At 48.5% G+C, this 18248-nt stretch overlaps 1 protein-coding gene across 2 annotated transcripts in view; it reads right to left on the bottom strand.

Annotated features, from left to right (window-relative positions):
• Nucleotides 1-18248, bottom strand: part of EMB2762 (CCAAT-binding factor) — a 69138-nt gene that overhangs the window by 34043 nt on the left and 16847 nt on the right. For both annotated transcript variants that reach the window (XM_087374017.1, XM_087374016.1), the window contains exons 7-8: nucleotides 9038-9123; nucleotides 8808-8909 (exon numbers count right to left, since the gene is read on the bottom strand). In XM_087374017.1, coding sequence (XP_087230143.1) covers nucleotides 8808-8909; nucleotides 9038-9123 — 188 coding nt within the window. The remainder of the gene's footprint in view (nucleotides 1-8807; nucleotides 8910-9037; nucleotides 9124-18248) is intronic.

The following is an 18248-nucleotide window of genomic DNA, read 5'->3' on the forward strand; positions in this document are numbered from 1 at the left end:
CCTTCCAACCCGCCATGCTCTCTCAATCCTGTGCTTAGTCGCCCCTAGAGTATTGGCCACGAAGGCCGTCGCATTTGCCATCGATGTAGCCTCAGTGCGTGGGATCCCACGTACTCTGATGTTGAGAGCCTTGCTGGCTCTCTCCTGCTGCTCCAGGAGGGTAACCGAAACGGTTACCCTTGCAGATTCTCGTTTGGCTACGTCGACCCATCTGGACTCTCCTCGATGGCAGATTGAATGCTGGCAATCTGTGCCTCCACAACTAGGGTGCTCCCTAGGACTGTACGTATAGCAGTGACCTGTCGGAGCTGCGAGATCTCCTGTCTAAGCCCATGAATAAGATCAGCCTGGTCTTGGATAGCCTGATACTGCTCCTGTATGAGACGCGCCTACTCCTGGGTGAAGCGTGTCTGCTCCTGTGCGAAGCGTGACAACTCCCTCTCGAGCTCTCGGATGCTATGAACCTCCATCAGCAAGTTCTCCCAAGCCTCTGATGGGTCAACTCGTTCGTGCTCTGGCGGAAACTGAAAGGACCGTGGCACGAAAGTGTGAGGATGAGACTGGAGGCTGGGTGACATTGATTGGGTGAGATGGATGCGGTATGGAGATGATAGTGGCTTGGAGAAGGCGATCCCAGTAGGGTGTGGGAACGTGGGCTGACTGAGAGGCAGAGGGGAGAAAAAGGTCGAGTAGTGCGGAACAGTGTATGACCATTCCAAAGTAGGTGTCATAATCGAAGAGAGAACTGTAGCGAGAGAGGAAGGGAGAGATGAAAGAGATGGTGTCAGTGACAACCCATCTATCTTAGGGGAGGGTGGAGCAATCAATGTCATGGGTAGGGGTATATCAAAGCCAGTAGCTGTAACTGTAGAGGCTGTGGACGGAAGTGGAGCTGAAACTGGAACTGGAGCTGACACTGAGACTGGCGCTGAAGCTGAGGATGAGGATGTAGCTGAGATCGAAGTTGAGACTGAAGCTGGAACTGAAGCTGAGGCAGAGGTGGACCCTGCCTTTGCTTTGTTGTCAACTCCGAGTCCACTACGGTTGTAGCGTGTGTTCACATCCTCGAGTTTCAACTGTTTTTGTTTCTTGGCTTTGTTGTCATCTTTCTTGGTGGCTTTATCCATATCTTTGCCACCTTTCCCCATTTCGTTTGACTGACCCATGTTCGGTGCAGGTCTTAGTGCAGGAGCGGGAGCATGAGCCCCCCCCCATGACGGGAGGTACCCCTAAGGGGATGAAAAAAGGCGAGAAGCGGGAGAACTCAATGGAGGGGACAAAAGGTGGGGCTGTAGGTTGGGGCAGAGGAGAATGGGTGAATGTGGAGGGGAATGGAGGATTTTCTCTGATTTTTCTGTTGTTTTCTGACAGGTACAGATTGTCTCTGACAGACAGAAAATGACAGGTGACACCCCCCCTTTTTTTTTTTTTTTTTGGGGGAGAGGGGGTGGAGTAACTGGGTGAGTGACTATTGGGTTACACTAACCAGACTACCTAGAGTTAGTCTAACTAGAGTTAGTCTAACCAAGCTGAGCGGAGGCTGAGCGATGGCGTAGGCGTGTAGGGGGGGCGTAGGCTGCGTGTAGAGAGGCAAGCGGGAGAGAGAGTAGGCTGGCGTGGGCTGAGAGGCTAGCGGGAGAGCGTAGGGGAGCGTAGGCTGAGAGGCTAGCGGGAGAGCATAGGAGAGCGCTGGCTAGCGGGAGAGCATACGGGAGCGATGGCTAGCGAGAGCGTAGGGAGAGCGGGGGCCAGCGGGAGAGCGTAGGGAGAGTGACGGCTAGCGAGGAGCGATGGGAGAGAGAGAGAGAGTAATTGAACGTCGAACAATGGACGTAGGGCTGAATGATGGACAGAGGGTTGAGCGTGAACGACGGACAAACGGAGGGCTGATTGACGGAGAGAACGGAGAGAGATGGCTGATCGACGGAGGGCTGATCGACGGAGTGAGATGGAGCAAATTCAAGACCAAGAAAACAGAGGGCTGATCGACGGAGAGAACAGAGAGAGAGAGAGAACGGAGGGCTGATCGACGGAGGGCTCTGATGAGAGAGAGAGAGAGAGAGAGAGAGAGAGAGAGAGAGAGAGAACAATGGACGTAGGGCTGAATGATGGACAGAGGGTTGAGCGTGAACAATGGATGTAGGGCTGATGAGAGAGAGAGAGAGAGGGACTCGGGTAAAGAAGACACTGCAGCCACTTCAACGGGAGTAGTACCCACTTTGGAGAGGAGAGCAAGGAGGAGAGGAGAGCCTGAGAGTGGGGTGAGAGGGCGGAGAGGAGAGAGAGGTGAGGGCTGAGAGGGTGAGCTGTGAGAGGGCTGCGAGGGTTAAGGAGCAGCACGCGGGAGCGGAGCAGCAGGAAATGGCGCCGCGCAGTAAGTAAAAAAATTTGGTGCAAAAACTGCCCCCCGGAAACGCCGTTTCCGTTTTTGGAAACGTCACAAAAACACCGTTCCGTTTCGGTGGCCCAAAAACGGCGTTTCTGGGCAATATGAATAGAAGATCTAGGATGGCTTGGGAGATATAGACTGTCTAGTTTGGCTTCCCTTCTGAACTCTCCAATCTGTCGATTACACCAAGTGAAAACCCCAGCATGACTTTCTTTAAGTTCCTCCCAACAGAAAAATTCTAAACCCCTTAATATTGAGCCTTTCTGTAGCCATCTGTCTTCACCCATTTCAACCATGTTAAAATCACCTAGTATCACACAGTTGCAGTCCAGCTCCTGGACAGATTGCCACGTAAGCTTTCTGGACTGTACCCCAGTAGGAGCATAAACAGATGCAATTGTGAAGAATATGTTTCTGTTGCTGTAATTAAAGAAATCCACCTTTGATTGGTATCTTACCTAATGTTGGCTTGGTGAAGAGAAAGTACACCCAAGGCAATACCACCCCTACCTTCCTCGTGAGCGGAGTAGAACCACGTTCTTCTTTTACCAATGAATTTCAGTATGTTCTCCAATCTAGAGCCAATTACCTTTACCTCTTGAATAGCTAAGAAGGTTGGGGAGAGGGAATTCTCCTTTAGCCATCTGCTTAGTTCCTGACTCCTTTATGAGTCAGTGAGCCCACACACATTAAGCTTGAGGAATGAAATAGGTTTACTGACCATTCATGTTTTTCCCCTTTTCAGCCTTTGGGGGAGGGCTTGTATGAGGGGCTCCTTGTCCTTTGACTTGGGAAATTCTCCTCTTATTTTGTACAATGGCATGTGGCTTGCCTTGCACTGTAAAATCTTTCTATACTCTTTGTGACTGTCCTAGCAGTTCTTCTTCTGACTCCCCTACATCAAAAGCACTCATGATTGATTGATCTCCTTTTCAAACTCCTTTGACCATCCTGCTCTGAATTCATCTTCATCCATGGCATTTTCTTGAATCCACCTCTCTGTCTCTTGATCAATCAATGACTCATAGGCATTATTTGCTGCAAGAGGGGCATAATTACCGCAAATGACCTCTCTTCATCCCAAGAGTCTTTGCCCGTCTATTGAAATGCTTGTGTGTCTACTGGTGTGATTGAGGGCAACCCGGAACGTTTGGCGATCCTCCTGGATTGGTTCCATTAATGGAGTAATCTATTCTGCATCCAGTTGAGGCTCCCGGCTGGCTTCTCATCGTTTCCCTGGGTTTCTTGCTCCAGAGGGGCTTCTTCCGGAATTAGTGGCAGAGGAGCCGTTGTCCTGCACCACTTTTTGTTCCGATGGGACTTGAGATTTTACTTGGGCTTCAGTATCTGTTTTAGCGCCTCTCTTGTTCAGCATTTTCTTCTGACCGCTCTGAGAGCGCGAGTATTAGGTTTCCCTCAAGATTGTCTGCTCTGTAGTAGGAGAAGAGGAAGTCTCTATTTCCTGAGGCGTCTCGTCTGACCCTCTAGTCTCCACTAGCAATGCAAGGATAATTGTGTCCGAATGGGAGGGTAAAAAGACCTCCCTTGAACTCTTAAACCACGCCCGAGTACAAGGACCGTGTAGTCTTATCTGAGGTTCCTCTGCCTTCTTCCCAAGTATTTCTACTCCTGGTTGGAGCTCGCTGTCCTCCGTGCCATCGGCGCTCCGAGAGTTGCTCCTCCATTGTAGAACTCTTTCTGTCCAAGGTGGGGTGGGAAATTCAGATGTGAGAAGAGTTCCTTGTTCTAAGTGAAGCTTGGGAAACGAAAATTTCTTTCATCAGCCAACCTTTCTGGGACAAAGCTGATGGAGCTGTAGTTTGCATCACGAAGATCTTCATGCGAACAAGTAGTCCCATCAATCGACGTCCACTTCACACGGTTCGATGTCTGTCTAGATTTGGTGGCTGAGGCTAGGTTGGAGGGGAGCTCAGTCCCTCCATAATCCACTTCCATCTTCATCTTCGGAAGGGGAAATTACCTCATGCTCTTCAACAAAAAGGCCTCAATGCCCATTTTGCCTTTAGTCCTATCAAGGACCCTAGACTTTTGAAAGCTTATACAGACACAATCTACGACGTTCCTCACCAATTTGTGCCCATCCTAGAAGACATCCCGCGCAATACCAATACCACTCTTCAACCCAATTTGTCTAAAAGAGGCCATTGAGAAATTTTACAAAATGACAGCCAAGGATCAAGAGGGCCTCCAAGTAGAACTCATGAGCTAGCAATACTCCTCCAAGGCACACTGGGTCCAGCAAGGGGATAGGATGACTAGGTAATTCTTTCATAGCATTGGCCCACGGTCTACAAGACCCACCTCCAGCGACTACCGGACAAGAGTGGGCAAATCCTCTCAGAACCTCTGACAATTCTAGAGCTGACCATGCCCTTCTATCGTCAATGGTTGAAGACCCCACAGGTCCCCACACTAAGAATACGCGGGGGCTCACACCCCTCTCGTGGTCTTGCAAGGCATGAGCAAACAGTGGATGCCTCATTCACACATGAGGAGCTTGAGGAGGCCCTCAAAGCCCCCCCTTAGAAGGGCCAAGGAGAGGATGGCCTAACCACGACTTTCTTCAGGTACTTTTGGGAGTGCATTCATGCTCCCCTGCAGTTGGCCTTTTAGGAGATCTTTGATTCCGATACGCTTCGAGGCTGGATTTGCTTGTTCCTGAAAGGGGGAGAAAGATCTAATATCCGCCAATGGCACCCGATCACCCTTTTGGACACCGCCTTTTAAGAGTTTAGCCAAGGTCTTGAGCTTGTGGTTATGTCCCCATCTTGCTAACATTATCCACGACAAGCAAACAGGTTTGTCCAAGAGCACAGCATCCTCAACATCTTCACCTTTTGAGAGGCCGTGGATTGGGCGCGGGAGGAGTCTTGGCCTATCGCAGCCCTTTTAGATTTCAAGAAGGCTTATGACAAGATGGAGTGGCCTGAGAAGGATGGGTTTCTCAGAGCACTAATCCAGGGAGTTGTCACCATGTACATGGGGAGTGCCAGTCAAACGCTTATCGGGAAACACATATGGGAGGCCTTCTCTCTCTCACACTCAGTGCGTCAAGGCGACCCTCTAGCTCCATTTATTTTCCTCTTCGTGCAGAGGCCTTGGGTTACTTTCTGTGCGCTCAATCGACTAGCCTCACAAAGATGTATTTACCAATCCACCAAGAGAACAAGCTTCTAGATTTGGAGATTGTATACGACAGGGCAATTTTTGTGGATAGCACGATAGACAGCCTAGAGGGAGTCCAAGGTGCCTCGAACCTGTATTATCAAGCATCTAGGGCTAGGAACAACTTGGCCAAATCAGTTCGGTTTTCTTCCAACAACTGAGAGTTTAAGGATTTTGTGGACTTGGGGAGCTTCTCTTGGCTTTCATTGGATCTTGCGACTTATGTTGCAAGGTGGGCATTAACAGTTTGGTGGAGTAGTACATCACCCCCATGCTAGAGAGTGTGCGGCGCAAGCTTTTATATTGGAGCTCGACTCTCCCTAACAGGGCGGGCCCTTTCTTTTGGACCCGGCCTAATACATAGCCTCATGATGGTGTTTTCACATAGGAACATGGGACAGATCAGGCGCTCAGTACGCAACTCTTGTGCGAGATCAAATGGCATGAGAAACACTAGAGCCAAGGGACCTGACAGACGGTGATCTTGCCCCAGGCAAAGGGAGGACTTGGCATCATTGACCCGGGCGTGCACAGCAGAGCCCTCTTGGGCAACCTTGTAGTGTGCGGGCTCACTCCAGGCTCAAAGCCCTATAAGCCCTTACTTCACCGAGGGCTTCTCAGGAATACCCCATGTGCATGTGGTCAGTGGCAGTAATCTCCTTGATGGATATTCTCAAAGGCCCTTCTCACTGGGTAGGGTTCACCTGATGAGGACTTTAAATAGGGTGCAGCAACAACTATCAGGAGGACTCATCTAGATCAGCTCCTGATGCCGAGAGTTTGAGCGCTAGCCCCTCGTTTTGTAACCTAGAGGTTCGGGATCAGGATGGCCTCATGGTAGGGCAGCGGAATGCACATCGGCTGGGTGCACTGGGACATTGGCCCGACTAGTCCTTTTGGGCCTTCAAGGTGTCTTCCCACTGAGGCAGAGGCACGTGCAAGAGCCCTCTCCCACCTAGCGGGGCAAGCACACACATGCTAGAGATAGACTCCACCATCCCTGAGTCTTGGAGAGTCAAGCTACACAGACCCTCAACCCCCCGCGTTCGTATGGACAGTTCTCCAAAATAGGGGTGCCCCTGAGGATTCAACGCTAGTGTTTGATGGAGCTTAGGAGATGGATGGGACCCTAGACTTGCTTGACTAGAAGAGGATTTGAGTTGTGGGCCGCTTGGGCAAGGAGTGGACCATAGACCCAGCACCGGTTGTAGGATGGGTCACAATGATGCCATCGGTAGTGAGAGGATCAGACCCTTCAGGAGGTATAGTGGGATCCTGGCAAGTGGTTTTGGGCATCTAGAGTAGGGCTGTGAGGAGTTGCCCTTTTTCTCTTGTACCTCACGCATCGGTCGTCACCTAGTTCAAGGTAGCTACCTGGACTCCTTCAAAAGAGCAGCACTGGACTAAGCAACAGGTGCCCCCAAGGTCATTTCTAGATTTCGGTCACGCTTATAGGCTAGCCGCTGGCCACGAAAGATTAATTACTTCTTTTGGAGGGTTGGCCATGGGGGTTTACCCATTGGCCAATCGTTGGAACAGATGCGTGTTGATGGGAGGTGCCACCGTTGCATGGAAGGAAACCTTGAGACGATCCCTCACTATCTCTAGAGGTACCCTGCAGCACAGAGGATTTGGCAGGGGGCCTTTGGATAATGGCTCAGACGGACAGGCTGCAGGCAGAATTTTACCTGGGTATGGCAGCCTAGTTGACAAAGGAGGGCCACGCCTTCTCCATCTACATTGTCACCTCATCTTATAGGATCCAGAGACAGATACTCTTCCAGATAGAGGTACAGAATGCAGCTTCCCCTTCTCCAAAATGCCTTGTTTCCTCCCCAGAACTAGTGTTTGGGAGATGGTGCCCAACATCACTACTTGGAGCATCTGTGTCGCATGTTGCAGCTTGGTGATGCAAGGCCATGAGGTTTCCCCACAGCTACCTTAGTCGCCATTTGGCAAGACATCATCTATACCCTGCGCGCCATTTGGGAGCGCAGGGCATCGGGATCTAGGCTGACCGTCGAGAGGCGGGTGCGTTTCCTCAAGGCTTGGCTTGCACGAGACTTTTATGTATTCACAGAGCAATGCATTCCCTCGACGTATAATCCCCCAACCTCGTTGTAACCCCTATTTCCAGAGATTCCCTAGGCAGTGAGGTGGGTTCTCTGAAGACATGTTGGGTGGCATCCAGTTTCCTCGTCATTTTCACACAATCAACGCCTCAGGATTGCTGATGTGTATGGTTGGTTAACAGCTACGTTTCTTGATGTCCATAGATGAGATTATGTGCTCCTAAAGCATCAAAACATCCACTGATCGCCCAACAAGAACTTGCTACAGTCGTTGGAAGGCATGCATGTCCCAACTCGCTATAGTCCAACCCATGGGGAGGTAGGGCGATTAAGCCCAATCATCCACTGCCTTAAAAGGGGCATCACAGACGACACACCTAAATGTGTGGGCCCAAGTCAGTAAATCTGGATAAGAGACACCCAATCAGGTAGCTAGGGGTCAGTAGTTGCCTTCGATGAAGCCTAAGAATAGGGCACCATCCACTCTCGCGGCAATCAACAATCTGCCCATAACGGGCATGACAGGGAAGAACGTCATTGGCCCTTCACATTATCCCTGTACTTCACATTATCCCTATACGTGATCCACATTGTGTGTCCTGTGTGTCCCAGCCAACGTCTCATAAAAGACATCATCTGATCCCTAAAAATCTAATCAGAACTTTGCACAGACCGCCCTGTAAACAAAACACCTAGGCCAACTTGCTGCCTGAGGCACTCAACACATCCCCCTTCCTAGGGCGAATGCAAATGACTATAATTGAGAAACTATGGGGATAGTTGGGAGGATGTCCACATAGTTCCAAGGCCCAACTCTCAAAAGACCTCATGAAGAGGCTGCCCTGCAAGGAAACAGTGTGAGGTCATCAAAGAAGAAGAGGGAGATCCACTGAGAGCAGGCCTATCAATCCTCCCCCTACGCAAGAAGAGACGGAGATGGAGAGGAAGAGGGAGAGATTTTCATTTTCGTGCTAAGTGTGCAATGATGAATCTAGTGAGAAAGTCAGCATTATCTGCATGTCTAGGTAATGCATATTTGTGTCTTTACAGAACAAACTCTAGTTCTTCAAGAATTAATTTTCCCAAAATAGATTGTTAATAGATAGAAACATGAGCTATTGATAATATCATCTTTCTCAACAATTATGTGCTATTCAAACCTTTTCATAAGTCACTAGGGAAAGAGGAAGCCGGAAAAAATCTAGCCACGCTTTAGTAATCTTTGACTTCAAGTTCCTTGCATCCTTTTGAGTGAGCTTTACCTATCAACACCACAGCCATAACAAGAAGGAAAAAAGATGTGGTTCAAATGCCAACCAAACACAAAAAGCCAGAAACAATTTATGATTTATGGTCACAGATTTATGATTATAAAAAGTTAGTTCCTTGCCTTCTCAGAAGAGTTGTCATACATAGCCTCCTCTGGTTGCTGCTCTTTTGTTTTGGAAGAATCTAGTATTTTATAATGTGTGCCACCTGAATTTCAAAAATAATCTATAAATTTTGTCCTGAAGAAAATAACAATTGAGTCCTTTCAATATCAAAAGATGACACTTCCAATCCATAGATCGTATGATAAGCAGTTTGAAAAACTCCTGAAATTCAAAAAGAATCTGTGGATTTTGTCCAGAAGAGAATACACAAATGACTCCTTGAAATATCAAGAGAAAATTCTTCCAATCCATAGATCATATGATACGCAGTTTGAAAACCTTCTCTAATTCCTATAGATCAAGAAGGATCGGCTTTCTATACAACCGATTTTTCCCTTCAGCCTTGCTGTGATTCAGGAATCTGCATGTTTGGATGTGTGAGGCTGCTGTGATGGCATGTAACCTGTGATAGGTCACTGGCAACTGTCGACACGTGTGGTCCACTGTGGTCTCCTGGCTATAGCCTTGTGGCGAGCAAGTACCCGAGTTCCTACAGCTTAGGCCTCTAGGTTCTTGTAAAAGAGCTCTCAGGCACATGACCAAGCCTCCATCGTATTCAAATCAAAGCTCCCACACCTCTTGTACATCATCACATTGGACTCAAAGCAACCAGAACTATTCTTGCAGTGATTCTATCCTATGATCTACTACTAGAAAAAACAAAATCACAAGAAACACTTGGGCATTATCATGCTCAGAACCAATTGCTCCAACCACATAAAATTAAAGAGAGGAGTGATAGGTGTATCATGCTCACCTTGAAGGTGAAGTAGTTGTCCATAATGGGGAAGGGGACAGATGTAGAAAGGGAATTGAATAGCAAAAGGGAGTAGAAAGAATAGAGATAGAAGGATGGGGGATAGGAAGTAAGGTGAGGGAGAGATGGCAAAGACGTGAATGAAATTAGAAGGGTTGTAGAAAAAGTCAACATCAAGCTAACCCAGACAACAGGGGAAGTAGGACTTATGTAGGCTGGCTATTATACAGGGGTGCCAGAACAGCAAAGTGCTGTTGATCAGCTTGGAAATACCCCAGTGCTTTGGGCAGCCCAGGTGCACTGAAGAAGAGAGTGATGCCCTGTCACCCAAAGACAAACATGAGAGCACGTTGTCGAAGGACTTCAAGCTGGAGCAGTGATGGGACTGTTGGAAATAGAGGATAGAATCACTCACACCTCACTCCCAATCTAGCTCATACAACACTCAAAGAGACGGAGAGAGAGATAGCACAAACTCAGATATATTCTGAAACCGGCCTCTAATCACTCAGAGGGCAGTGGAACTAAACCTTTAATCACTTCAGCACTTATTTACAGCTCACAAAGCATATATCACAACCATTAACCATTGCATGATCACCATTTGGCATTTACCCATTTGTTCACAAACAAAACCACTGAAAAAGGGATGGAGGCTAGAATGCCCCTGCTCAACAAACATAGACAAGTGCACCCGATTGGCCCCAAACACCGTGACGCCCCTTTCGGTATTTCTTTATATTTCACAGTGAAATGATTACAAGTTGCATCTGGGAGACCTTCCCTGCAACTGAGCACGCAGCCCCAATTCACTAAGCCTTCGCAAGGCTTTTAAGCATAGAACACCATCACATGCACCCCTGCTGCACTCTCTTTGAGTGGTTTCCAGATGGCATTCACAAAGCTTCTCAAAGCTCCAAAATAAAATCAGCAAAGTACCCAACCAAAGAATGACTCATGTAGCACTGCCTGGGCACCTGTGAGCCAAGAAAGAGGCGGCACACGAGGCCAACCAATAGCTTATGGCAAAAAGAAATTGGAGCAGCAAAATCACAACTCACCAAGCCCTGAAAACTCGAACCAAGTCCTCAATCGCCAAGAGGACATAGTAGCCAATACCCAATTGCATTCTCAGCCAAAGAGGAGTGCAAAAGCATGAAGAAAGAGCATTCACAAGAGCCGACCAGCAAGAATTCCACTGAAAAATGTGAAAAGAAGCACTTCTGTCGCGAAGAAATGAGAGTTCTTGGGCTCAAAAGAAGCGTGCTTAAGAGAGGAATACATTGGAGAAGTTTCATCGTCGGAAAGTCCTCCAAAACTGAGAAAAACCAGTCAACCAGCGCGTGGAACCACTCGAAATTCAACAAAAAGCTGTAGCTTTGCAAGAGGAGAGGCCCAGGAGGCGGTAGAAGCAAAAAGGTCCAGAAAAAGCCACTTCTGCAAATTCGACCAGCAAAAGAAGTGCTCAGCTCTGCCCGTTCTACCAAACGCACGGAGGGAAAAGCATATCACTACGAAGGGGAGGCAGAGGGGAAGCCATCGGACCAAACGAAAGTCGAGGAATCCAAACAGGTGAGGAGTTATGAAGAAAAACGGAATTCAGCTGAAGGAGGCTGAAAAACCAGTCCAAAATCTTAACAAAGGGAGAAGATGAGAGAGAAAACCACACATGTGAAGTTTAGAAGGCCCAAGAATGGCAAAGGAGCATGTAGAAGGCACTAGAGCCACCTGGAACTCTAGGGGGGCCACTGAAGGTACATGGCCCTCTAGGGGGCCCATTAAAAATGCCACATCATCATTTCCCAACAACCACTTTTTTAATTCCTTGGAATGCCTTTGGGCCTAGGGATTAATTACGCTTATGTGCTAGGCACCATGCCGCGTTTAATTACACATTATTAAGCCCATGCTTGGACTTTTAAAACCAAAGTTGTCACGATCTTATAGTACATTAAAGTACTTAGAATTTCACGCCCCCGTGACATACCCCTCTCTTGAAACAGCAAACCACAGTTTGCTGCCCCAAAATACAAAAGTGAGCATGAAATATAGCATGAAAGAGTATACAAGAAAGCCGCAGCTATAGTATACAGAGACAGTCAAAATATGACTAGGAGAGGCATGCATCCATCCATATACACTGCTCAAAATCTATGTGAAACCGGCCTCTAATCACTCAGAGGGCAGTGGAACTAAACCTTTAATCACTTCAGCACTTATTTACAGCTCACAAAGCATATATCACAACCATTAACCATTGCATGATCACCATTTGGCATTTACCCATTTGTTCACAAACAAAACCACTAAAAAAGGGATGGAGGCTAGAATGCCCCTGCTCAACAAACATAGACAAGTACACCCGATTGGCCCCAAACACTGTGGCGCCCCTTTCGGTATTTCTTTATATTTCATAGTGAAATGATTACAAGTTGCATCTGGAAGACCTTCCCTGCAACTGAGCACGCAGCCCCAATTCACTAAGCCTTCGCAAGGCTTTCAAGCATAGAACACCATCACATAAGTGCACTTAACCCATAGGCTCAATCCAAAGGCATTCTCTTTTCCGAGTGCAATTCCATTGGCTGTCCAGATGCAATCACACTGCACCCCAGCTGCACTCTCTTTGAGTGGTTTCCAGATGGCATTCACAAAGCTTTTCAAAGCTCCAAAATAAAATCAGCAAAGTACCCAACCAAAGAATGACTCATGTAGCACTGCCTGGGCACCTGTGAGCCAAGAAAGAGGCGGCACACGAGGCCAACCAATAGCTTATGGCAAAAAGAAATTGGAGCAGCAAAATCACAACTCACCAAGCCCTGAAAACTCGAACCAAGTCCTCAATCGCCAAGAGGACATAGTAGCCAATGCCCAATTGCATTCTCAGCTAAAGAGGAGTGCAAAAGCATAAAGAAAGAGCATTTACAAGAGCCGACCAGCAAGAATTCCACTAAAAAATCCGACAAGAAGCACTTCTATCGTAAAGAAATGGGAGTTATTGGGCTCAAAAGAAGCGTGCTTCAGAGAGGAATGCATTGAGAAGGTTTTGGAAAAGTTTCATCGCCGGAAAGTCCTCCAAAACTGAGAAAAACTAGTCAACCAACGCGTGGAACCACTCGAAATTCAACAAAAAGCTGTAGCTTTGCAAGAGGAGAGGCCCAGGAGGCAGTAGAAGCAAAAAGGCCACTTTTGCAAATTCGACCAGCAAAAGAAGTGCTCAGCTCTGCCCGTTCTACCAAACGCACGAAGGGAAAAGCATATCACTACGAAGGGGAGGCAGAGGGGAAGCCATCGGGCCAAACGGGTGTCGAGGAATCCAAACGGGTGAGGAGTTATGAAGAAAAACGGAATTCAGCTGAAGGAGGCTGAAAAACCAGTCCAAAATCTCAACAAAGGGAGAAGATGAGAGAGAAAACCACACATGTGAAGTTTAGAAGGCCCAGGAAGGTCCAGGAATGGCAAAGGAGCATGTAGAAGGCACTAGAGCCACCTGGAACTCTAGGGGGGCCACTGAAGGTACAATCATTTCCCAACAACCACTCTTTTAATTCCTTGGAATGCCTTTGGGCCTAGGGATTAATTACGCTTATGTGATAGGCACCATGCCGCGTTTAATTACACATTATTAAGCCCATGCTTGGACTTTTAAAACCAAAGTTGTCACGGTTTTGTAGTACATTAAAGTACTTAGAATTTCACGCCCCCATGACATATTCTTCCACAATAGTAGGCAGACAAAAGCTCAAAAGATGAGCATGTACAACAGCCAACAGAAGCTGTCCAAGATGCTGAGCCTACACCTCTCCCTGCGCGCTTGCCTGTGCAAGGCTTGTCTGTGCAGGTGATGAGAAATGAGGGGGGGAGAGGGGGCCTTTTATAGGCCCATTGCTGGGCTGAAGAAAACTGACCAGCAGGGGGTCGGCCCCCTGCTTGCAGCACCAACTTTATGAGCCCCTCCACCGACCAGGCTGGTCAACCGTTGAGGCTGTACTGGCCGACTTTAGCCAAGCCTATAAATAGGCCCATGTGCTGGGGGGTCGGCCCCCTGCTTGCAGCACCAACTTCATGAGCCCCTCCACCGACCAGGCTGGTCAACCGTTGAGGCTGTACTGGCCGACTTTAGCCAAGCCTATAAATAGGCCCATGTGCCCAGCACATGGGCTGCTGATACAGTCCGTAGGCCCCACCAATATCTACTCCATGAGTCGCCTAGAAAGCCGCGCCACTCTTCCTTGCTGCGCGGGTTCCAGCCAGGTAAGTTCTCTGCCCTTTTGCTTCCCCTACCCCCCTATAGTCTCCAGCACCCTTGTCCCCTCAAAACAGGGGCTCACAAGTGGGGTACTGACTTTTCTAACACCCCCTCTCAATGGCACAACTGTGAGCCGATCCCCATGCGTCGAATGAGGTGTTCCATCTGCTCCCTAGGAAGCGCCTTCGTGAAGACATCTGAGATGTCGTCGTTGGTCAGGCAGTACATCAACTCTATGACTTCTTCGTCGATGAGTTCTCGAACAAAGTGGTAGTGGACCTCGATGCGCTTCATCCGTGCGTGAAACACGGGGTTGTTGGCGATCGCTATGCAACTCTGGTTGTCGCACATAACCACAGTCGCATCTTCTTGGGCCACATTCATGTCCTCCAAGATCCACCTGAGCCACAATGATTAACATGCCGATGTACAGGCAGCCCTGTACTCCGTCTCTGTAGATGAAAGGGCGACAGTAGGTTGTTTCTTACTCAGCCATGACACAGCTCTGAGAGTAAGAAACAATATCCAAAGGTCGATCTCTGGATATCAATGTCACCTGCCCAGTCACTATCACAGAAACCTCCCAACTCAATGCCTCTCGTATAAGTGATGCCGTAGGTGCAGGTACCCTTCAAGTACCTTAGCACCCTCATACCAGCGTCCCAATGGGCCTTCTTGGGTGTGGCGGAGAACTAACAAAGCAATCCAACTGCGTAGGAAACATCCGGTCGAGTATTGGTGCGGTAAAGCAAACTCCCCACCAAGCATCGATACAGTGATGAATCAACCGGCTGAGATGGATCACGCACAACTCAGCTTCAGACCAGTTTCCATGGGAGTCACTGCTGCTTTGCAATTTTCCATCTCAAAGCGTTTGAGTAGTTCCCTGCAATATTTCTCCTATGAAATAAAGATACTGCTCTTTCCCTGCTTCACCTCAATCCCAAGAAAGTAGTGAAGTATGCCTAAGTCAGTCATCTTGAACTCCTCCATGAGAAGTCTCTTGACCTAAGCAATCTTCTTCGTATGATCCCCAGTAATGATGAGGTCATCCAAATATAGAATCAATACCAGCCGCAAATCCCCCTCTGTGTCGAGATAAAGATTTGCCTCTGATGGACTCTGCTGAAGCCCGCCGATCTTTTGAAAGAAAACATCTATCCGCTGGTACCAAGCTCTGGGGGCCTGTTTCAGCCCGTATAAGGCCTTCTTCAGTTTGCAAACTTTTGATGGGGATCCTGGAATCTGAAATCCTGGTGGCTGTGCCACATATACCTCCTCCTCCAGGGTACCAATCAAAAATGCAGACTTGACATCCATATGAAAAATAGGCCAACTGTGATGAGCAGCCAAGGCAATGACTGTCCGAATAGTCACCATCCTAGCTGTGGGGGCGAAGGTCTCGTCAAAGTCAAGTCCTTATGACTGTGCTTAGCCTTTCACCACCACTCTTGCTTTGTACTTGTCCAAGCTCCCATTTGACTTGAACTAAAGCTTGTACACCCATTTAGTCCCAATGACCTTCCGTTTGGTTAGTTCGGGCACTAAATCCCAAGTGTCATTTTTCAAAATGGCATCCATCTCTGCCTGCATGGCTTCCTGCCATTCTGGAATATCCTTCGCTTCCTGGAAGGAACGGGGTCCGCAAGCTGAGCCACCAAAGCGTAGTTCACGGAGGGAGTCTTCATGTTTCGTTGAGACCGCCGCACTCCGGAACCGCTCTCAGGAATGTCCGTGACCCGTGAGTCTGCTCAAGTCTTCAAATACCATTGAGGTAGCTTCTTCTCTGATGGAGGTGCCTTTGATGGAGTTGCCTTGGGAGCTGGCTCTAGAATGGCATGCTCCTCCTCCTCCTTGGGATCTTCAATCGGCTCCACCTCTTGGATGGTGACCTTGGGTAGGGGTAATGCCGAAAGTTCAAGAACCTCTTCTGTAGGCTGTGGCTCGAACTCCTTAAAGGTCACATCCCTGCTGCTGATAAGGATCTTCTTCTTTTCCGGGTCAAAAAGGCGATAGGCATTGGATTCTTCACTGTATCCCACAAAGATACATCTTCGGCTATGGGAATCAAGCTTCATCCGCTCATCTTTATGCACATGCACAAATGCATTAGAACCGAAAACCCGTAAATGAGATATTGTGGGCTTCTTACCATAGTAAGATTCATATGGAGTCTTGTCATCAACAGCCTTGGTCTTGGTTCTGTTGATGATGTGAACGGCAATGTTCACGGCTTCACCCCAATAAGCTTTCGAGAGATTCCTCCCTCGCAACATGGTCAACCATGTATAGAGAAACGATAGAGAAACCATAGGGTTTGCAGTGGAGCGATCAGAATATAGACAATACTCAGATACAACTGAAGAACGGAACTCAGAAAACATAGTGCCTGTTGGTAATATGAAAAACTGAATACAAGAACCTCAAGCCGTCGTGTCTGAAGGACCGTGGCTGAGGTGAATCAGAAAGATGATTCCATGTAGAGAGACAGTAGAAAAGATAGCAGCAGAGGGAGCGTAACGCAGTCCTCCATGTAGCTCAATGATGACGAGGATGATGGGAGCTGGAGCTGCCCTAGGAAATGGCTGAAACCAGCATGCTCTGAGGAAGGAACCTTCAGGCTATCTGGAATAGCAATATGATGAAGAAAAGGAGCTGATCTGGGGCAGGAGGAGCTGATCTGTAGCAGAGGAGCAGAAGGGGACAGATCTGGAGTAAGATGGGACAGATCTGGAGCAGAAGGAGCTGATCTGGAGAAGAGGAGCAGAAGGAGAGAGATCTGGAGGAGAGGATGAAGCAGCCAGGAGGCAGGAAGGAGAGGCAGAAGAGGAGGCAGCAGAGGAGGCAGAAGTGGAGAGGAGAGGTAGATGGAGCAGGCGGGCCTGCAGCAAAAGATGGAGGAGATGAGGAGCAGCTGCAGGTCCTGTCCTGTCCCTGAAGTGTGAGGGCAGAGGCCTTTTATAGGCCAGACCTAGCTGGTCGGCCAGCTGGTCGGTGGGCCTGCCAGCTGGTCGGCCAGCTGGTCGGTTGGGCCTGCCAGCTGGTCGGTGGGCCTGCCAGCTGGTCGGCCAACTGGTCGGCCAGACCAGCTGGACTTTCTGGCCATTTGTTTGACTGAGAGAGCTGGCATTTTGACTGGCCTGTGAGCCATTTGATTGCCCCGTAAATTGGGGATTGCTCAGTTGCTGAATACCCCCTCTCAATTGCCAATTTTGAGGGGCAAACATCGTGTGCTTGGAGCTTCGTGTAGGGATGTCGATGGTAGTGCTGGCTATCCCTGTGAAATGCCCAATAGAAGATCACAAGAGGAGTGCCCTTGCAAGGGAATTGTTCACTTCCTCAAGTGTCGTAGTTACATGTATGATACCAGATAGAAATAAGAACACTGTGAAGCTTGAGAGAATAAGCCACCCCCTCTCACCGCCGAAAAGGTGGAGGAAAGTGCAAAGGGAAAGAACAAATTTGTCGCAGCAGTACTGATAATCCAAAGAGGTCGGAGCTGAACAGTGAGCCAGTGTGTGTCCGATCTTGGACCTCGGGAGAGAGGAGTCTATCCCCGCCTCCATGCAGGTAGAAGATTCGAAGCAACAGACATCTAGACACATGTGAACAAAAAGGATCCCGCCTAGGGAGAACTTGTAGATCCTGGAAGTCGATGCCGATGGAGGTAGAGGTGAAGTATCATGACCCCCTCTTTCGAAGGAATGGGGAGTGTCAAGCCAGAAACCTATAAAAGGAGGGAGGGATGGTAGTAGAAGATGGAGGTAAGAAAGGGAGGGAGGAATGGGAGTAGAAGATGGAGTTCTGAAAGGGAGGGAGGGATGGGAGTAGAAGATGGAGTTCTCTCCCTTAGTGCGCAGCGGAATGAAGAGGAAACTGATATGTTCATAGAAGTGATGCTCCCTGTACCTATGGCCTCCATGAAGAAGCAGGATCTTTAGATCACCTGAGATCTGGGGTCTTTAGATCACCATGGCTCTGATACCATATAGAGAAACGATAGAGAAACCATAGGGTTTGCAGTGGAGCGATCAGAAAATAGACAATACTCAGATACAACTGAAGAACGGAACTCAGAAAACATAGTGCCTGTTGGTAATATGAAAAACTGAATACAAGAACCTCAAGCCGTCGTGTCTGAAGGACCGTGGCTGAGGTGAAT

This window comes from Dipteris shenzhenensis, chromosome 4 (assembly GCF_047967505.1).
Source record: "Dipteris shenzhenensis isolate YYH24624 ecotype China chromosome 4, Dip_SZ_1.0, whole genome shotgun sequence".
Lineage (NCBI taxonomy): Eukaryota > Viridiplantae > Streptophyta > Polypodiopsida > Gleicheniales > Dipteridaceae > Dipteris > Dipteris shenzhenensis.